This window comes from Rhinichthys klamathensis, unplaced genomic scaffold (genome assembly GCF_029890125.1).
Source record: "Rhinichthys klamathensis goyatoka isolate OS25496 unplaced genomic scaffold, OSU_Roscu_1.1 h1tg000169l_1, whole genome shotgun sequence".
Taxonomy (NCBI): domain Eukaryota; kingdom Metazoa; phylum Chordata; class Actinopteri; order Cypriniformes; family Leuciscidae; genus Rhinichthys; species Rhinichthys klamathensis.
The window spans coordinates 1,935,001-1,956,437 of record NW_026606700.1 but is presented as its reverse complement, the minus strand read 5'-3'; the positions used below and the strand labels follow the sequence as shown (position 1 = coordinate 1,956,437).

Sequence of the window (21,437 nt, the reverse complement as noted above, 5' to 3'; positions counted from 1 at the left end):
GCCAACGGCACCACACTCCTGAGACATTCTTCAAGTTCCATTGCCTTTTGCAACCTCGCTTGACCATGCGGCTTCTTTCTGTTTAGTATGACCAACTCTCTGCATACAAGCATTGTTGCCATGACAACCACTTCATTCAATAACATTCCAATTTCTTTCTGCGTGGTTTTATTATTCAAATCAGAAACTAAAATTACCTTAATACAATGTTTCGCCACGATTCTCAACTGTTGTGGGTCGTTGCCAGGACGTTGCTATGTGGCCTCAAGTCTACATATTCTGAACCCCTGCATATAGGCTAAATCCAGCTAGAAAAAAAGTACATTTGTTAACAAAAATAAAGGCACAATGTTATATATTTTGTCAACTTGTTTCCCCACATGATCCCAAATGTTTCCAACAATGTTTAAATCCAGAGACATCAGCAATTTTAACCAGTGTAACGGCCCGTGTCATTGCGTCGCCTGTCAATGATGTCATTCATATCCGCGTTACCGTCGATTTTCGGTTTGACTTCCGTAAAAACCATGTGACAAACATAGCAAAATCAGAAAGATCTTTATTCGTTTTCTCCACCAGAAAATATATTTTAAAATATTGCATGGCATTTACAAGTCATCTAGCTTTTATTAATATGATATTCTAATATTGATCTAGCTTACTGCAGTGTGCAAGAAGTGTCTCATAGCAGCCACCGAGCGAACGCACAGAGTAACGTTATAACAACTTTCAACACACTCAAACTTATTTGAGTATGATTGCTTTGACTAAGTAAAACAGCGCTGTGTTACCCCACAATTTTAATTAATCAAATAAAGTGACCTGTATGAAAATTAATTCAGCACTATTTAATTAGAATGAAATGAAATTATTTGAATTTAAGTTATCAAACGTAACTGTAACACAGTTAAAGCTCAGGGAAGAAGGAGGCAGACGTTAAACGTAACTTTAATCGTAAAATAAACATAAACAACAAAACAAAAGGAGCGCATTATTTCAAGAAGAAAACAGCAGGAAAAGACTACATGTTAATTACCATGTGTACAGGAAGACTGGAATAACCTAAAGCATTTAAACCTCTTTTATCAGAATAAAGGCTTTTCAGAATATGGACCGTAATATGTGTTCGCTAACACAACATTCAGAGTTTTTATTTTTGAATGAAAGACAACAACATTAACACACAAGTGTAAGCCTGTTGTGATTATATAAAATGTGTTTAGAGCAGGCTGGGACAAATAAGTCAATTAGTTTTGCTTAATTCTGTTTGCATCTCTTACACCCCAGTTTGTTATAGCCTTTCTTTATTTTTGCCTCCCACACAGAAAAGTATTAGGCAATTGGATGTAATACTCCCCCATTAGACATGCCCTGAGCTTCCTGTCTTTCATTCAAAAATAAAAACTCTGAATCTTTGTGAAGACAAACAATCATTTTAATCAGGTAAACACGCCACCCACATCTTCCTGTCTTCGGGTTTACCTCGTACATCAGCTCAGAGTCTGACCAAAAACAGGTTATACCAGATATAAATGTCTCAAACAAATAACGCAGAAATCGTTTTAGCACCATCCTTCAGCTGTGGTCCATTTCTGGAATGAGACTGTATAAAGACACTTCCAAAAATATGGTTTAATATACAATTGAACTAAGCCGACCTCAGACAGCAAACAGTCTAATGTGTTCATTTTCTTCATGACAACTTGAGAATCAGTGTTTACTTTTTTCCTAGAATTCCCCATCCGTCCACACACTTGGCTGGAGCCAAGCCTGTCGAGAACATGATAAATACCGCCCAGACTGTTTAGAGAACTCATACTGTAGAGAATGAAAAACATTTAGATAGATAGATAGATAGATAGATAGATAGACACAGACAGACAGATAAACCTATAGATAAAATTAGATAGATATATAGATAGACAGACAGATAGATAAAACGATAGATAAAATGATAGATTAATAGATAGACAGACTGACAGACATACAGATAAAATGATAGATAGATAGATAGATAGATAGATAGATAGATAGATAGATAGACAGACAAATAAATAGAAAAATAGAACGATAGATAGATAGTGATACAGTATAGATAGTTAGATAAATAGATAGATAGATAGCTAAAACGATAGATAAAATGATACATAGATAGATAGATAGATAGATAGATAGATAGATAGATAGATAGATAGATAGATAGATAGATAGACTGACAGACAAATACATAGAACATTAGAAAACTAGATAGATAGATAGATAGATAGATAGATAGATAGATAGATAGATAGATAGATAGATAGATAGATAGATAGATAGATAGATAGATAGATAGATAGATAGGATACAGTATAGATAGTTAGATAAATAGATAGATAGATAGATAGATAGATAGATAGATAGATAGATAGATAGCTAAAACGATAGATAAAATGATAGATAGATAGATAGATAGATAGATAGATAGATAGATAGATAGATAGATAGATAGATAGATAGATAGATAGATAGATAGATAGATAGATAGATAGATAGATAGGATACAGTATAGATAGTTAGATAAATAGATAGATAGATAGATAGATAGATAGATAGATAGATAGATAGCTAAAACGATAGATAAAATGATAGATAGATAGATAGATAGATAGATAGATAGATAGATAGATAGATAGACTGACAGACAAATAGATAGAACATTAGAAAAATAGATAGATAGATAGATAGATAGATAGATAGATAGATAGATAGATAGATAGATAGATAGATAGATAGATAGATAGCAACACATAAAGAAATGTATCTCTTCTGTTTATCTCTTCTCTAGCTGTGTGTTTTGGAACAGTTTGCTTTTCTTGACTCATTAAAAAAACGCCTACAACTAGATAGTTCTCAGTCCTCTCTAACAACAGTGATTACTGTCTGTATATTTTTAGTGCTCAGAGGGAGACTCGACCCCAAGATTGTGGTGCAGATTACAGCAAGTGTAATGCAACCAATATTTTAGTTGTCCCTCTCTCTCCCTATCTGTATCTGTAATGCATCTCTTTGTCAGTCTTTGGTCAAAGTTGAACACAGTCAGTCGAACAAAAGCAGTAGAAAGCCTGACTGTATGTCGAGTCGACTGTATCTAATGCATCTTTTTGTTGGAAATTATGGTTAATTCAGTTTTGTGGAGCATCAAAGTTGAAGACCCAAAGATGAGTGAAAAAGTATGTAATGGGTCATGATATATTTTGTCATTCAAATAAGGTTATTTCACTCAAATTATGGTTATCAATTGTCACATTTTAATTTTAAATCGAGTTCTAAACGAATGAGCATGTTCATAATACTACTGTCAATCACAACAGAAGCGTAGCCTATGTAAATCGATGCTTACCTCATTGCTGTTTCACTGTCATCTTCATCTGTATCTATTTACGTCTATTGTATCAAACACTTCATAATGGACAGCAAGCACAAAGTATTTCACTTAAAGATTATATGATGTGATGTGAACTCATAAACTTACTAATGAGTAGGCCTAATGACCCAATTCACAGTAGGTGCAATTTCCACATAATAACATGATAATTGAACAATAAACCGTTTAGCACTGTATATGGAGAGCTAACATGACTTTTCATATCTGGTTAGCTTCAGCCTTCGTTGCAAAGTATTTTAGTCCAGTAACATAACAAGTGGCCTTTGTTTTTATCTACATTCGCCCTCTAGTGGAGAAACACCTATGAGCAACACTCGTCATAGCCCTTCAGAACTCGTCATAGAGCTTCAGCCAATCAGCCCGCAGATCAATCGCACCTGCCACCCAATCAGGGCTCACATCAACAGGAAATGCAACAATGGAGGCGAGCATGAAGCCCGTGGGTGTGTGACAGCATGTCAACGACAAGCTCAAATCCCCCAATTTAATAAATCACGGTTTCTGAACGGATAATTAACTGTAACACGTGTGAAATCGACAAATGACTTCGTGGTCGGAGAAAATGCTACAACTCCTGCGTCGAATGAATAACTTTCATTTACCAGGTGGGGAAATAAATTGACAGAACAATACATTTGCATGTGATCCAGTGTGAATGGACAAGCCATGTATGGGTTGGTCTTTTTTTAAATTTGATTTATTGATCTGTAAAATACTTCGAAAAATCTATTTATAGTAACAAAGATGATGAGCAATTAGTAAAACATAGTTTTTTTTATTATACATATCAACACTTTTTTTTAAAGTTCTGTATACTTGCCTGTATTCAAGGTGCAAGGAAAATAATTTATTACTGTGTTATTTCATGTATTACATGTAAAATGCATTTATTTACTTGACATCAGTGCATTATTTTATTCCAGGTTCTAGTTTAGAGAGCTGTCTACGTTTTGAGGTGGCCGGAGAACAGGTTGGATGGATTTCCCCAAAAGTAGCATCAACTCTTGGTCGTTTTCCTTCTGTCTTCAGACCTTATGGGAGCTCTATAACCTTCTGCTACAGTGTTGACACTTTTGAGAGCAGATCAGTGGCTGTGGATGAGGTCTTGCAGGAGCTGAGGAGAGAGGCATCATTCACCTGTCTTATAGGCTGGAGAGATGAGGTGAGACATATCTGGTACATGATAGATAGTTACCCATCTTCACCCTTACTCTTTAAACATTTGTTTCAATTTGTTCCAGTGTCAGAAATAATGAGCAATATGGACATGAGTTTCAAGGGCTTCCACTATCATATAACACAACATATCATGACATCAATTTACATTAAAAAAATGATGTTAAGGTGTCCCTATTATGCTATTTTAAAGGTCTCCTATTATGTTTACATGGATCCTAGGTCAAAAAAACGTTATTTTCTCATAATGTACATTGCAGCATCACTTCTTTTCTCACAGTGTCTGAAATAGAGTTGTGACGTTCGCGAACGAACCGATTCTTTTGAACGGCTCATAAACATGAACGATGGGAGCCGAGTCGCGGCTGGAGGGGAGCCGTTCTTTCTGTCGTTCTTTTTTCATGCGTGTTTCACACAGATGCACACAAATTAGCTCCTCAGTTATAGGGGAAGGGGCGCATCCAGCGCAGGGGTGCTACTGCCTAACAGCATGATGATAGTTGTGCACGCGCGCGCATCCTTTACGTGAGTACTCCAGTGGGAAAAAACCCTACGTGCTGTCATTGGGTAGGAGCAGAGCCAATGACTTATGCCGTCACATGGTTACTCCAGTTAAAAAAAAAAAAATAAACCCCTTTGTGTTCATGTTATTGTATCTACAGTATATATTTACAACTTTAAATAGTTTTTGTTTTTTATCAAAATGTTCTTGTGGTATTGTATGAATAACATAAGTCAACATAGCTTTACACATACACATACTTTGTACTAAAGGTAAATCCAAAATAGTGATATCACTTTCTAAGCAGAGGGATGTTGTGCAACCCTATGGAATATAGTCCACACATGACAAATGAGGTAATAATCAATATTTCAGAATAATTCAAACTCAGATATTGGTGTGTGATATCTGAGTTTTAATTAATTGACTACAAATCTCACCTCATCATTCCTCCCAGTGATTATTTCCAGGATAAACTGAGATTCCCCCAAGCTGGCTTCTTTAAACTGACTAAATATTTAAAAAGAGCCAAAAGAGCCGTTCTTTTGAACGGCTCTTTGAAAGGAACGGATCGCAAAGATCCGGATCTCCTCAAAGAGCCATAAATCCCATCTCTAGTCTGAAATGGTTTGATGAAGGATTCTGTCTCTCTAAACCCCTCCTTTCCGAGAGCCAACTCTGCTCTGATTGGTCAGATGGCCCAGTTTGTTGTGATTGGTCTACCACTTAGATCGTCTGTCAGAAGCGAAATGCCCATTATCATATCTGAATTACAGGCCCAGCGGTTACCAAACTCTTCCAGGCCTCAGCTACAACTACAGTCTTTGAGGGCTGGTCAAAGTAGACGTTGTTCGCGAGCAGCCAATGAAGACCATAGGCAATTATTTAGCAAATTTGTTACAAACCTACACAGGTTCGAGCAGGAAGTAAGACTGTAATTACTGCAGACACGTTTTCGGCAGTTCAGAATCAGCTCTTTCTTTTGGGAGACAATAGCTATTTTTCGTGCACTTTGATCTTTGAAACTTTGCAGACCTTTTACATTCAGAAACAGCTATATTACACACTGCATGAAAGTTAATATCTGAAAAAGCATAATGGGGCACTTTAAATAAAAAGCTCCAGAATAATTCACTAAAGTAGCATTTTTTTCCCTTGTTTAATAATTCAGACCCTGATTCTTTTATATTTATCAGAGTGCATTTCTTTTCAGCAATACGCTGTGATGCCCAGGTATTGCGATCCTCCGCTGATGTATATGGAGAGAGCAGCTACAAGTATGTTAATAAAATATTAATTTCATGCTTCTACTTTGTCACAGACCAAGTGACACTTATAGCTGTTTATAAATAATGGTCAAACGCAGGTCTGTTCGGAGTGAAACGGTACGGCGTCCATGTCAATGGCTACACTCGGGATTCAAGTGGCAATCTTAATATGTGGCTGGCACGACGATCTCTGACCAAACAGACGTATCCAGGAAGACTGGACAACATGGTGATGATTTATTAATACACAAATTAATCAGTTCATTACAATTTAGTGCCACACCAAACTAACAACTTTGGTTGAGCAAGAAGTTGGACCTCTCAAACATACACTTCTGTTTAAACTTTTGGGGTGAGTAATTTTTTTTTTTTTTTTTAAGAAGAAATTAATAGTTTTAATCCACAAGGATGTATTCAATTGGTCACAAGTGACTGTAAAGTATTTTATAATGTTACAAAGGATTTCTGTTTTAAATAAATGCTGTTCTGAATTGTTTATCAAAGAATACTGAAACCGTTTTCAACATTGATAAGAATTAGAAATATTTCTTGAGCACCAAATCAGCATATTGGAATGATTTCTGAAGCATCATGTGACACTGAAGACTGGAGTAATGACGCTGAAAATCACAAATATATATATAAAACCGTTATTTTAACCCTCTGGTGCTGGTCAGTCATTTTTTATCTAAAAAATTCAAAAAGGTTGGTTTTTTTTTTCATCGGAATGGTACAAAACTTGGTAAAGGTTTAGACATTTGCTATGTGAACATAAAAAAAAATTCAAAATTACCGCATTGCAAATGAATGGAAGGCTAATCTCATCTATTGGAAACGTTTGGTACTGCGGCCAAACAAAATCTTACTGAAAGCTAATTTTTTTGAGATATCAACCTCAAATTTGGAACACAACTTGTTTACGTTTATGGCTTTGATTTAGGAAAATATATATTTCATATACAATTGAAAATGGTATTTAAAAAATTTACTTTAAAACTTGTTTCACTTCGGCAATAATCTGCCAAGTGTCGTCTTTAAAAATAGACCAAACTTAAGTCTGTGCTCCAACGCATTCAAGATTTATGACAGTTTAAGTTGGAAATCTCATTTTCAGGCCCATGCTCAAAACATGAATAAATGGATTATAACTACTGCTTAAATATAATTTAGTACCATAAAATCCCCTAAAAATACGAAATATTAAATAAATAACATTATCAAGCTAATATATAGTACAACCATTTCATTGAAATAAAAAAAAGAATTCGGTCATTTTTGAACAGTACTGTACCAGAGGGTTAAATTGTAATATTATTTCACAATATTACAGTTTTTACTGTATTTTTTGATCAAATGCAGTCTTGGTGATCATAAGAGACTTTTAATAAACAATAAATCTTACCGACCCCAAACTTTTGAATGTTAGTGTATAAAGTTATTAATATATAAACATATGGAGTAATAAATAAAGACTGCAAAATTGTAATTATGTGTGCTATATAAATTACTACTGTCTTTTAGAAGTACATTAGCATATAGATGACCTTGAAGATAACAAACATAACCACAAATCTCCAACTTTGATTTAATTGGGTTGATTTGATTTATCATTCAGGCGGCTGGAGGACTGGCAGCAGGCTGTAGTGTAAGGCATACATTGGTAAAAGAGTGTGGAGAGGAGGCCTGCATCCCTCCAGGCCTGGCAGAGCAAGCGCGTCCCGTGGGAACTGTAAGGTGCATAATCCTTTCTTCTTCTTTTTTTTTATTTCTATCCCACTATTTCACTTGGGTCATTGAAAATGATTTAGAACCTTTTATGAAGCAAAAAAGCTATTGGTAACTGATGATTTTTAAGATTAAAGATGCACGTTACCGTTTTTTCCTATTCAAAACCTTTCCCAGATACCAAGGTTGATATAAACTCTCACAACTCTCTTGCAAAAGAGACAGATTAAATAGCCAGAAATAGCCTCCAACTGGCAGGCTTCCAGAGAAATATTGCAAGCGCCCAAGGGAAGATGACCAGAATTCAAGTCTGGAAGATGTCACTGTGATCAAAGACATGAACGCCTGTTGTCACCGGCATAATTTCTGCCTGGAAACGGTTTACTATGTTTAGCTAAATTGAAAGACGTTCTGCAATCTTGAATCTTCAATTCATGCTTCCCTCTGTCTCTGTAGCTACACCTACGAAGATGACGAAGGAATATTTCCTGAGTGTCAGTTTGTCTTTGATTTAGAGCTGCCACTGAATTTTCAGCCTCATATTGGAGACGGAGAAGTGCAAGCATTTTACTACTATCCAATCGAGAAGGTAAAGGCATCCCATTGATTTTAGGGTTGAATGCTATGTGATGTATTTTATATAAGATAAGCTGTGACATAAAAGTTTGCTTTGACATAGATGTCATTTTACATGTAGTAAATTGCAGGCAAAAAAAAAAAAAAAAAAAAGATTTCTGCATAGAAAATACTCACTTTCATCTCGGGCAGCTGTATTTGAAGGGCTGTTTCTATATAAAGGACAAAATGTGTGGAGTTTCCTAGATTAAGGGGTGGCACATCTTACCCCCTATTCTCCCCTGTCTGATGTGTTCTCAGGTGAAAGATCTCCTGGTCAGTGAGGAGTTTAAGCCAAACTGTGCCATGGTGGTTCTGGACTTCCTCATCAGACACGCCATCATTGAGCCAGACTCAGGTTTGGTGTCAGATCACCTGGTAGAATTTGATAGTTTGTCATTTATGATGAGAAAAAAAACGTTAACTTGCGTTTCCTCTCATTTCAGAGCCCTATTATCACGAATTTGTGGCTGGATTGCACAGATCACTATAAAGACTGACTGGTGACGTGCAACTGGTCAACTTGCAAAAGATTGGTATTTATTTTATCTACCTCTGCTTTTAACTCCCAACATTGTCAGCATGTGTACTCGTTTACTGAAGACCACATCTAGCTGGTGAAGAAATGAGGTATTTTACGCAAACATCAACTGGAGAAGAGACAAAATAAAGACCCAAGAAAAAGTACCCTATAAGAATTTATTTTTTTCAATGCATTTCAAACGAGTCTGTGGAAATCCAAAGATGCACTGGTATACAAAAGATAATTGATGCATCAAAGGCTCTTTTTTTTTTCTTAGAATGAAATGCAGAATCTCTTCTAAGAAATGACTTGCATTTAATAATATGGCATTAAACAGCTCTTTCAAAATCACATTTTGCTACGTTTTTCCTTCTTTATTTCTTTTAAAACGTTTCAATTCTAAGATACTAGAATTTGTAAAATACGCAAAAAAGATATAGTATAAGCCAGTAGAATTTCACAAAAAAAAATATGAAAACATACAGTACAGGAGAAAAAGAAAACAAATGGAAGTGAAATGGAGGGAGTTTCTCATTTACACAGTGAGATAAATATTACTTTTATTTCTGCACACCAAATAAAAGCCTGTCATGCAGGCAAAGAGGAATATGGGGAAAAATTAAGTTACTGTCACCTATTATAAAATATTGCCAAAATCGAACAGTGTCTTGACAGTCAACATACAGAGCTGCAGTTCTGCTTTGAGCTCCACAAGGGCTGATAAACCCAAAGTTTCTTCTTTTTTAATTATAATACACGAGCAAGCACATAAAATACTCCCAAAAAAAGGTGAATTAGTATGATCATTGCTTAATGCATCTTACTTCGACTTTTATAGGCAAATGGCAAAAAAGCACAAGATATATTTAAATCTTATTGGAATAAAGAATCGTAACACTACCACTACTTTCAGCTATTTTAGACCAGTGACTAAACCGTCAATTTTGCGACAGGACAGGAGGGCACAGAGGAACCAGTTGTGTTAACCAACAATATTAGCATGTTAATGTAGGAAAAAAAAAAAGAAAATCGTAGTACGGAGAACAGGCATGAATGATTTACATAAGACGGCACTGGGTTCCTGGGAGGTTTACAAAGGGCATCATGGGAGTATTACGTTGTGTGGCCAATATCTTGATCCAAAAAAACAACTCCCTGCTTGACATGTAGCACACATGATGTAGAGTACTAACTAATGCCTTTTACACCCTGAATAATGCACTTGGTGCCAAAAAAGGAATCTTTTTAGACCAAGTCGTTTGTTTCTGTTCTTGCTTACAGTGCTGATCTTCAAATCAGATGTGCTATGGGCCAAAGAATACATCACTAGTAATCCCACCCCTAAAGCAATCGGTGATTGTGAGCCACTGTGAAACCACGTCAATCTTTATTTACCCTACAAATACACTATCCTTACGCCTGTGATCCGTCTGAAGGCTTAAAGGTCAACTAATCTTGATTTGAAAAAAGGACTGATGGCCATAAAAATGTTTAAGTCCCTTTTTTGCCGGTGAAGTTGTCCCTACTATCTTCTGTAGTTTCCTTTGGCCTGGATTGAAAATGACCCTCCCTGACCCCCCACCCCGAGTACATAATTAACACTAGGGGCGTTTCTTCCCTCTATTTGCGAACTTTTCATTTTCCTTGGCCTAGTTTGGTTACCCCTTTCCCTCCCTCGTTCTTTCTTTTCGTCTCTCGTTCTCTATAGCAAAGCGCAGGCATTCTTTTTGCCACGTTTTTTGGCTTGGAGCGCCGCTCTTGTGGCCATTTCGAACACTTCCCTCACGCCATCCTTAGTTTTAGCTGAACACTCAAGGTAGCCGAAGGCATTGATGCGATTAGCCATGTCTCGCCCTTCCTCTGGTTTAACTGGTTCCTGTTCGAGGAAGGAAGCATTGAAAGGGCATTAGTACACTTCTTTATCTCTAAATACAATATAATAACATTGAAACACAACCATTTTTCTCTTTTAGTTCCATTATTTTTTTGTCATCTAACTTTTATGTTATTTCCATTTTAATATAGTGACTGTTTTATAAAAATCAGTATAATATCGGTTTAGAGTAGAAAGTGTTATGCTCACACACCTGTTTCATCTTCAGCAGCTCCCGTCGAGTGTGATCATCATTCCGTAAATCTTTTTTATTACCCACCAGAATTATTGGAACATTTGGACAGAAATGTTTTACCTCTGGCGTCCATTTTTCTGGGATATTCTCTGTGTGAACAGAACAAGGTTTTCAATACAGTGACCACAGCAATTTGGTCTTAGTAAATCCATATAGTCTCAAAGTAGTCACTAAATTAGCCTTGAATATAATTCATATTAAAGACTGGTAGAGATGGATTCTCTCACCCAAACTGTCAGGGCTGTCTATGGAAAAGCACATGAGGATGACATCAGTGTCTGGGTAGGACAAGGGCCGCAGCCTGTCGTAGTCCTCTTGTCCAGCTGTATCCCATAGAGCCAGTTCCACCTGACAACAAAATGATTAAAAATGATATTATCAGCATTACAATTTGTGTAAAAAGTTCAATAATTATTCCGTTTTTATTTATAATTACACTACCATTCAAAGGTTTGGGGTCAATACGATTTTTCTAAAGAAATTAATACTTTTATTTAGCAAGGATGCATTAAATTGATCAATAGTGACAGTAAAGACATTCATAATATTCACATAAGATTTCTATTTCAAATAAATCCTGTTCCTTTGAGCTTTCCATTCATCAAAGAACCCTGGATCCTCAGTTTCCACAGAAATATTGAGCAGCACGACTGTTATCAACAATGCTAATACTAATAGTAAGAAATGTTTCTTGAGCATCAAATCAGCATATTAGAATGATTTCTAAAGAATGATGTGACACTGAAGACTGGAGTAATGATGCTGAAAATTCAGCTTGGTATCACAGGAATAAATCACTCCATTTTAAAATATATTAAAATAGAAAACTGTTATTTTAAATTGTAATTATATTTTACAATCTTACTGTTTTTAATGATAAATGCAGCCTTGGTGAGCATAAGAGACTTGTTTCAAAAATATTTTAAAATCTTACTAACCCCAAGCTTTTTAACAGTATTGCATGTTATATATTGTATATTTAACTATATATCTATAATGTTATATTATAATTTTAGTTTGTCTTCCAACAACAGCATAAGACAATTACTCATTGTGGACCCAGAATAAACCCCATTCATTTCAAATAAACTGCATAAGTTCAAACTGCTCTAGAAGAGACACATGTTCTGTAATAGTTTGATGTTAGAAGACGATCTCACCTGCTTGCCATCCACCTCAATATCAGCAACATAGTTCTCGAACACTGTGGGTACGTAGACCTCAGGAAACTGGTCTTTACTGAATACAATGAGTAAACACGTCTTTCCACATGCTCCATCTCCAACGATTACAAGCTTCTTACGAATTGCAGCCATCTGTCACACAAAATGGAAAGATCAGCCAATAATTACAGGAGGCAAGTGAAAATTTTCAAACGTGAGTCTGGAGTGGGCTTAAAATGAACATGGTACCATTTAAAGCCACCTGTGTTACAAATAAGCCCACTATGTGTTATGTATACTTCACATATTATTAAAACATGTATTAATAACCAACATATTTAATCAAAGAACTACTGATAGAAATGAACAATGGATTACAGTTCTGGAATTTGACATTCCTGAGGATCCATTCAACAATAACCTATCATCACTTGCTAAGTTGCTATAATTTTGTCCCCACAATGAAAATGATAATGAAAAGTGGGTAAAGTTCATAAATTAAAAGCTTGTGTTGTAAGCTCAATTAATTAAGTTAATGTCTAAGTGGGCGTTTTAGGAACAATTGGGGGTCAATGGTGCATTCCAATACACCAACTTGACAAAAAAGTTATATTTATGAATTATAATTACAGACAGAGCATGAGCATATTTTATAAAGAAGCCTATTATATATATACTTTTATGTACTCAATGTGGTTACAATGTTTTTATTACATTTTGTTGTTCTATTGGCAACTCCATATTCTTGTGAAATCCATGTTTTCAAATATTCAGATTGCATTCATTCATCAACCAGTTTCATTACTGTATTAAACACGTTTGTTTCATTTGAATTCATCTATATATTTTATGTAGATATGAGAATTGTGAAATTTCACTGATATCTAAAAAACATTTATTAGAATACAATGTAACAAAAAAATATTTGTATTTTATTTTGGCAGGGCAAGTAAAAAAATCCTTAGTGTTGAGCCCTGTAATAATATCAGATTGCATGTATTTATTAAGAAAAATAGATTCCTTTGAGTCAAACAATGTATCTCATGCTTTGCCTGTTTTATATTCCAAAATAAAACAACTTGTGAGCTTATATAGTACATGGTCTTAGCTTAGGTACGCCTATATTCATATTTCAGTACATTCATCAATCTGTACACTGGTTTCTTATGTTATTATAGCACTGCAGCATCAAACTCTCCTCACACACCGCACCCTACTCAATTAACTAACCAATACAAGTGTTATGCCAAAATCTGTGACACATCGGATTAGATCAACCACAAAAACAGCTGAATGCAGTCAGTCAGGTCAACCTATTGTCACTCAAGTAACCTTTTGTAGTTTAACATTGAGTCAAGCTCTGATTCAACGAGACTGGAGTCTTAATGGGGAATAAAATAGACGTTAACTGGCTGTTATGTTGGAGAATAAACTAGCGATGGTGATTATAACAGCCGCATGTCTGAGCCAAATGGATCAGTCCCCGGTTTACTCCCTATGCTAACTGGGACGCCTCATCTCACGCCCTAATAAGTGTAACATTAGCACAATTTGGTTGGATTAGACTGGATCGACAAATCAACACTTGTATTAGCCTTTCCAGACGTGTTACGGATTTGATAATCGGACTTTAATACGATTATAAACTCATGTTCGGCATCTTGTTGTTCGTCCGTTTCCGTCATCATCACACTTAGCCTATTAGCACTGAGCTAGTCGCATATAAAAGGCATAATTTTACTCAATGTAGTGGTTTTAAAAAGGTTACTCGGCAATATTGGCTGTAGACCGTATGGGAAATTAATGAACATATCGATTGTAAGTACCAGAGGCGTTTTTGTATGCGTATTTATTTACCGTTTTCGTTACAGCTGTCCTCGCTTTCTTTATCTTTTCCTGTACGACCCCAAGGCCCCGCCCCGCAGACAGTGCCACGCCGCTAAGACACGCCCATTCACGATCGTTTCTACCAATCAAGAGGCAGAGACGTCCGAAAGCAGAAGAACAGAAACATATCTTTCGCCTTTTTAGTTCTTCTCTAATGTAATCAAAAATATGATATATTCCTGAAACAGTGTCATTTTTGAGGATACTAATGTTGAGGTTAAATTGACTTTCCTCGTCACTGTTTTCCCGTTTTGTTTGATTCGTTAATTTATTACTTTCTTAATTTATTTTTAATTATTCATTTATAATTTTGTTTTGAAAACATCATCATTCACCATTCTACTGAAAATAGAAATAAAGCTACAGATGAATACATTACTACATAAATAACAGTTGAAAAGTAACTAAAATGACTATTTGTGATCATTCATCTTCCTGAATAATCCACATACTAGTTTCTTATGTTTTCTGAGTTTATATGCATAAAACTGCACCACATAACACCTACTTTCAGTTGTTTTGTACATCATACAAATACTTTGGCTCTCTCTAATACTTAACCGTACACACACACTGTTCATAATGCACTATCAAATAATAATCATTACATAAAACAACATAGGTACATTAACACTCAACTTTATTATTACACCCATATGTTTGTAAACAAACCGTTAATTCTACAGTATCATTCCTTTTCAAGTATTAGATATACCAACCGATCACAATTTGAAAATATCACATACTACTGTATTATAACTTTTTTTTATTATAATATAGTTGAGGAGAGTCAAATGTACAGTCAACACAAAATTAACAGGATAATTATTGACAAAATGTTGTCTAGTCCTCTCCAGAGGATGGGAGAACAATCGTGCTTGGATCGTAATAGTTTTCAGTCATGAGGGGAAGACCTTCAGCTTCCCGCTGTTTGATCAACCTTTCAGCTTCCCGGCGAGCCCACCCCCTCATACTGGAGCAAAAAAACAGAAGAGAGAGAGAGGCAGATCATGTACATTATGATTAAAAGAAATTGCAAATCATTATTGTTTCAGAAGAAATAAAACAATGGGAAAAAATACACACTTGGAGGTGAACCCAATTATCAACCAATTAACAGAGGCGGCCTTTGCAATTCAGAGGCCTGTTTTTAAAGAACCAGTCAGAGCCCCCATCAATTCATTCAAAATGGCTGATTCATTAAGGAACAAAGCAGAAGTCATTCATTAAATTGATTTGTTCAAAAACGCAGATTCATTCAGTAATGAAACTCTGTTGCTCAGAGACATGCAATGGCTCTACTATTTGGAACTATTTATATTGGCAAAATAGAGGATAAACAGACAATATAGAGTGTAAAATGTAAGTCACCTAATAGCCTATTAAGTCATTGTTCATTGAATTGTTGTAAAAAATCAAAATCACATTTGCAGACGTGCTGATATTCGGGGAAACAGCACGTTTGCTCTTGTGATATTGGTTATAAATATTAAAAACAAGAACTTATTCACAGACTTTTTTTTTTTGCACCATAACTTGGTTTTTGGAAGCATTTTTATTAATTTTGGTGGCATTTTTTGCCCCAGTAAATTTTCACCCCTGGTATGTGTGTGTGTGTGCGCTGCGTGATGGCAGGGGGCAGAGCTCTTTTTCGACCGCAAGCGGACCCTTCTTCTGCGAGGCTTGTTTCAAGTGAAATGGGTGAAACATAGCAACGGCCACTACTGCCAATTGAGGTAGGCCAAGATAGAAATAGAGTACAATTACAATGACATAAAGAGCACCTTTTCCAAGCTTAAAAATAAACTTTTGGGGAGGGGACTTCATCTTATGTCTAGTTGTTTGAAATCTTTTAAACTTATACAACACAAAGTCATCAAGAATATTTTCATGTTCCTCTTCAAACAGATTAGATAGTCTATGCTCCAACCTTTTTACTAAACATCTACAATAGAGATGCACTGGATGTATTATGGATGTTGGATCCTGATTGGTCATTCACTGGAATCTGTGCAAAATGTGGTCAGTTTATTCATGCACTTACCCGTGATCTGGTAAATAGTGGACGAAAGTGCCTCCGATTACAATGGCCACAGAAATGCCAAAGAAAAAGGCCAACCTCATGTTCCATTCATCCACAAATGGGTCATAATGATGGAACCCATGGAAATCTGGATTCTGAAAAGACACAGATAAACATTTACAATTTATAAACCTGCATTTATGGACGTAAACAAGTTAACATAATTGTTTATCAACACAAATCTTTTATATTAAAATGTGCAAAATGACATTGCAATCACTGCAGGAAGACTATGACATGACAGCTTAACAGAATAGGAAAGGATAGGACAGATTAGAATAGAGTAATTGCACCAAAAAAAAAAAAAAAAAGTCGAAACTTTAGCAGATACAGGCTTAAACATAATACCAAGCATAGCAAGAGAGACAATAGAGAAACTGGACTTGAGATCATGCATATTGTAAAGATGAACAGGTAACGTTAAGTCAAACTTCAGACAGTTTAGACAAAGACTTTCAGTGAGCCGCTTAACATGATTCAAGGGACTAATTAACCCAATGTTAATTAGTTCACATGCATCATACATCATGTTTGTGTTCGTCTTACCTTGTCAAACGGGCTGACCTCTGTGTGTCCATGACTGTCCTGAGCCGCGGGAGATAAGGACTGCAGATCAGATGTAACCGTCGCGCCGGACTTCGGCGTCTGTGACACACAGCGGCTCCCAGTCCCGAGCGCCGAGCTCAAACGAACCCGGGACAGGGTGGGCCAAATTCGGCTCAGGCGTGAAGCCATTTCCACCGCTTTCTCTGTACTTAGAAGCTCTTTCGAGACAGCTTCTGTTCTAGGTTATTTTTTCCGGGTTAAAATGCGGTTCTATCGGTTTGCTGGGGCTCTTACCGCCGTCTAGTGTACCGGGTGTATCATAACACAAGAGCTATTGGTAAACAGCAGGTGTCTCTGTTTCACCAATCTAATCTGGTTCTGATACTATCGGTAAAATCAGCTTTGAAAAATAACATCTGATTGATTGGCTATTCTTGGAAACGCTTTATACTTTAATTTTGAAAAACAATCTATCAATAGCTCCACTTCATGCATTATAAAATGACTGTGCAGTATTTCTTTTTTATTTACACCATTACAAACCCATGCGTTCAATATTCAGCTCACTATTTTTATATCGTATTTGACATTTATATCATATCTGTACTGACCCATAACTCTCTACACACAAGCCTACATATTATTCTGTATGAGCAAATCAGTAATTCTGTTTTGTTTTTTAGATTAATATTCTTTGAGTACCAGATGTTTATGTTACAAATGCAAATTTCCTGTGTAGGCACACTTGTACTTTAGGAATAGCTAACACACTGTTGTTGTTTTTATAGCTATATCTATCTATAAGGCATAGATATATCTATGTCTATAAGGAACATGTGTGTGCCATGCAGTTGTCTTCATGGTTTTTTATCTGACGGCAGAAGCAGGAAGTTCTCAAAACCACAGTTGCTTCAGCTCTTCAACTTGTTCCTCCCTCACAAGAAATCCCATTTACATGCATGAACATTTGCAAATCTTTGTCTCAGTTAAAATGAACACATTCTTATGCTAATAATTATACCACCAGTTCCTTTTTTTAATTCAGCACAATAAAACATCTTGAAAAATGCATAATATTTATTCAGTGTACATCTTAGTCTACATAAAGCTTTGAGTCAATCAGATAATTAACAACTACAGTACAATACTTTTAAAACATGTGACAAAGTGTACAAAAACATTACTGTTTAACAAGCTATTAACAAATAATGATAATATTAAAAAGCATGGCGTTTTTAACGGCATGAGCTCTTGGCACCTTTCACTCAAATCAGTATTAACAGCATCAGAAGAAAAAAAAAATATATTTTTCTCAATGTTAAGGTATGTCCATGTCTCCATTTGTAGACAAACGCTTGTCGGATTCACACCCTCCTCTGGTTTCCATGTTTTCTTTGCCTTCCTCATCCTGGTCATCCGGTTTCTGCTTCAGACGTAGTCCTGGATCCTTCTGTGAAGGAATGCGAAAGCTGGAAAAAGACCCACCTCCTGACGACCTTTTTTCTACATGAAAACAAGGCAAGAAAATACAGGGAAGTTACAGAGAGTTTATTTATTGTGAAATCAGCATAAATGTTTAACAGTAAGGAAGGGGGATTTTTTTTTTTTTTATCTCTGAAACCGCAGGGAAAATTAGTGATGCAGACCTAGACTGCATGCCACTCACAGTCTTTGCATTAACCTCCTACTCAACATTTGCTGAAATGCCAAGTTTAACAAAAATCTTGATGCAAAGAAGATTAAATCTAAAATGATATATAGCATCAGTCAAATTCAAACCATAGAGAATTCAAGTCGATGAGGTTATAGTCTTGTTAAACAGTGTGAGATGGACTGCGTTTTGTGTCTTGAAATATGGGTAAATTAGTTAATATACATACCTCCTGGTCCAATAGGATGCATTAATCTGTTCATCTGAACGTTCCAATGTTTAACATTGGTGCTGGCCTGACGAAGCTTCCTTTGAGCAGCCTGCCAGGATACAAAGATACAGATCGATCGATCGATCGATCGATCAATCAATCAATCAATCAATCAATCAATCAATCAATCAATCAATCAATCAATCAATCAATCAATCAACCAGTCAATCAATCAACCAACCAATCAACCAATCAATCAATCAATCAATCGACCAACCAATCAATCAATCAGCTAGTTTAGTTGATTTGACGATTTCCACAACAATTACATTTACATAAACAGCTAATATCAGCATTAGCACATCAATTGACTGGTAATGTAACACTTTACAATAAGGTTTAATTTGTTAACATTAGTAAACTACATTAGTTTATACACTAACATTTAAAAATACTTCTAATGCATTTATTAAACTCAATTCATGTTAATTGCAACTCACTAATACATCAATAAAATCAAATGTTGTACCTATAAATTAATATTTAATGGGCCTGAACTGACATTTTAATTTTAATTTAACTAAAATTAATTGGTACTGTAATAAATGTACTCCTTATTGTTAGTTTCTGCATTAATGTATTGTTAACTAATAGGAAGTTATTGAAAAGTGTTACCCTAATAATATTACTAACGCAAACACTACCATTAAAAAGTTTGGGTCAGTAAGATTTAATTTTTTTTGTAAGAAATTAATACTTTATTCAGCAAGGACACATTAAAATTGATCAATAGTGACTATAACGACATTTATAATGTTACAAAAGCTTTTTTTTTATATTCATATTTTTATATATTTATACTCACTTTATATTCATCAAAAAATCTTTAAAAAATCTAACACATTTCAACAAAAATATTGCGCAGCACACCTGTTTTGAACATTGATAATAATAAGAAATGTTTCTTGAGCAGCAAATCAGCATATTAGAATGATTTCTGAAGGGTCATGTGACACTGAAGACTGGAGTAATGATGCTGAAAATTCACACAGAAATAAATTACATTTTAAAATATATTTCAAATAGAAAACAGTTATTTAAAAACGCAATCATATTTTACAATATTAATGTTTCGATCAACATTAAAAAAAATGTACCGACCACAAACTTTTTAATGGTACTTTTATTTTTTAATGGTCATTGCATTACAAACTTTTGTCAGACAAATCACCGTAGAGAAACTCACCACTACATCCTGGTCCACTCGGTAGCGATTGGCCCTGACCTCCTCCAGCTGCTGCTGTGCATCATCCAGAGATCGAGACTTGCTTTCCATTTCCTCTCTGAGCTCTTGTTTCTCCCGCTGGGCTCGCTGGATATACTCCTCCTGCTCCTCACGGAGAGACATGAGGGCCTTCATCTTCTCCTCTTCCTCAGCCAGTAGCCTGTAACAACGAGGCAGCGAATGATCAAACACAACACAAGCTAAAAGAGACTCGTGCATTCAAAAATGTATTCATGTTATCAGCATAATTCAAGAATTGAGTGAAATTCTAAATTGAAAAATGAATACAAATTTCTATGATCCATGTTCTCCAGCATGATTTGAGAATGATCCAGAGAGCATTCTGCGCTTCAAGAACATCTGATCCTTTGTACAAAGGAGACGCATGATCAGTGTCACAAATTTGCTTTTTCATTTCATTTGTGACCTAGAAATACTGCAGAATCTTAAATAATTCTCATTAATTATACACTGCATCTTTCCAGAATCCCAAAACTATAATTCCAGGTTTTGTATCCCAAATATTCAATGTGGTCTCAGTCTTGTGCATTCAACTGTGTCAGACGTCAGAAGTATTTTGTTTACAATGGCATTTTGCATGCATGTATTGTAAAGTGAATAGATTTGAAACGGAAGTAGTGTCTCATTGTCTTTACTGAATTTGAAACAGGATTTAGTTTTCCTCTCTGAGTATATACACATATCCATTTCTCTGGACAAAAATGTTTATGTTAATCGAGTCTCTTCTGTCCATTACTTCCTCTGGTAACTTCCTCTTGATTAATTCCTTCATAAACTCATGCAATATAACAGGGGCGAGCTTTTATACTATTATATTTCCTCCCTGAAGAGTACTGATGAGTTTCAGCAGCTCGACACAACCCAGCACATATAAAAGGCAAATAGGGCACCAAATAGTCTGCAGATGTGCCATTCAAAAGCATATATATATTATAACATCAGGGTGTTTGTGGGTGAAACTGAGCATGGGTGTATTGCTCAACAGAGTTTGCGTGCTGCTGCTCACCGAGCCTGTGCGTAGCGGAAGGCTTCTTCGTCCTGCCTGGCTTTGATTTCCTGTTGTAAAGCCTCCTCTAGCCGCTGCTGCATGGCCTCCAGTTCTTTGATTCGTGTTCTCTGTCTCTCAGCCTCGGCCTCCTTCAGTGCCATCTCTGCCTGCATGCTCGCCCGCGCCTGCACACAAAGAAACAGCGATAGGCCTCACACGGTCTTATCTTTATCCATC

The 21,437-nt window shown here is 35.8% G+C and overlaps 4 protein-coding genes across 4 annotated transcripts in view; 1 reads left to right on the top strand and 3 right to left on the bottom strand.

The window, feature by feature from the left end:
• The first annotated feature begins 3,829 nt into the window (after positions 1 to 3,829).
• tpk2 (thiamin pyrophosphokinase 2) lies at positions 3,830 to 9,714 on the top strand. Its single transcript, XM_056259647.1, has 8 exons — positions 3,830 to 4,032; positions 4,351 to 4,589; positions 6,319 to 6,382; positions 6,472 to 6,602; positions 7,989 to 8,107; positions 8,555 to 8,687; positions 8,975 to 9,071; positions 9,160 to 9,714. Exons 1-8 carry the CDS (start codon positions 3,969 to 3,971, stop codon positions 9,204 to 9,206), a joined length of 894 nt encoding a protein of 297 aa, XP_056115622.1. The 5' UTR covers positions 3,830 to 3,968; the 3' UTR covers positions 9,207 to 9,714.
• On the bottom strand, positions 9,399 to 14,485 carry rhoaa (ras homolog gene family, member Aa). The gene is made up of 5 exons (XM_056259648.1): positions 14,386 to 14,485; positions 12,526 to 12,681; positions 11,593 to 11,713; positions 11,324 to 11,454; positions 9,399 to 11,112 (listed from the first exon to the last, which is right to left on the bottom strand). The coding sequence occupies exons 2-5, from the start codon at positions 12,679 to 12,681 to the stop codon at positions 10,939 to 10,941; spliced, it is 582 nt and encodes a 193-aa protein (XP_056115623.1). The 5' UTR covers positions 14,386 to 14,485; the 3' UTR covers positions 9,399 to 10,938.
• A 679-nt stretch (positions 14,486 to 15,164) lies between these two features.
• ndufb11 (NADH:ubiquinone oxidoreductase subunit B11) lies at positions 15,165 to 17,312 on the bottom strand. Its single transcript, XM_056259521.1, has 3 exons — positions 17,045 to 17,312; positions 16,460 to 16,593; positions 15,165 to 15,388 (listed from the first exon to the last, which is right to left on the bottom strand). The coding sequence occupies exons 1-3, from the start codon at positions 17,231 to 17,233 to the stop codon at positions 15,259 to 15,261; spliced, it is 453 nt and encodes a 150-aa protein (XP_056115496.1). The 5' UTR covers positions 17,234 to 17,312; the 3' UTR covers positions 15,165 to 15,258.
• Positions 17,313 to 18,103: 791 nt separating this feature from the next.
• def6a (DEF6 guanine nucleotide exchange factor a) overlaps positions 18,104 to 21,437 on the bottom strand; it is an 11,827-nt gene continuing 8,493 nt past the window's right edge. Inside the window, exons 8-11 of the mRNA XM_056259646.1 lie at positions 21,219 to 21,385; positions 20,153 to 20,351; positions 18,925 to 19,015; positions 18,104 to 18,547 (exon numbers count right to left, since the gene is read on the bottom strand). Coding sequence (XP_056115621.1) covers positions 18,363 to 18,547; positions 18,925 to 19,015; positions 20,153 to 20,351; positions 21,219 to 21,385 — 642 coding nt within the window. The 3' untranslated portion in view covers positions 18,104 to 18,362. The remainder of the gene's footprint in view (positions 18,548 to 18,924; positions 19,016 to 20,152; positions 20,352 to 21,218; positions 21,386 to 21,437) is intronic.

Coding starts and splice junctions, on each gene's coding strand:
- tpk2 (XM_056259647.1), top strand. CDS start 3,969: ATGACTTCGTGGTCGGAGAAAATGCTACAACTCCTGCGTCGAATGAAT. Junction 6,603..7,988: donor CAGGAAGACTGGACAACATG/GTGATGATTTAT, acceptor TTTATCATTCAG/GCGGCTGGAGGACTGGCAGC. Junction 8,108..8,554: donor CGTCCCGTGGGAACTGTAAG/GTGCATAATCCT, acceptor CTGTCTCTGTAG/CTACACCTACGAAGATGACG.
- rhoaa (XM_056259648.1), bottom strand. CDS start 12,681: ATGGCTGCAATTCGTAAGAAGCTTGTAATCGTTGGAGATGGAGCATGT. Junction 11,455..11,592: donor AGACAGCCCTGACAGTTTGG/GTGAGAGAATCC, acceptor CTGTTCACACAG/AGAATATCCCAGAAAAATGG. Junction 11,113..11,323: donor AGCTGCTGAAGATGAAACAG/GTGTGTGAGCAT, acceptor TTCCTCGAACAG/GAACCAGTTAAACCAGAGGA.
- ndufb11 (XM_056259521.1), bottom strand. CDS start 17,233: ATGGCTTCACGCCTGAGCCGAATTTGGCCCACCCTGTCCCGGGTTCGT. Junction 16,594..17,044: donor AGGTCAGCCCGTTTGACAAG/GTAAGACGAACA, acceptor GTGTCTTTTCAG/AATCCAGATTTCCATGGGTT. Junction 15,389..16,459: donor CACTATTTACCAGATCACGG/GTAAGTGCATGA, acceptor TTTTTGCTCCAG/TATGAGGGGGTGGGCTCGCC.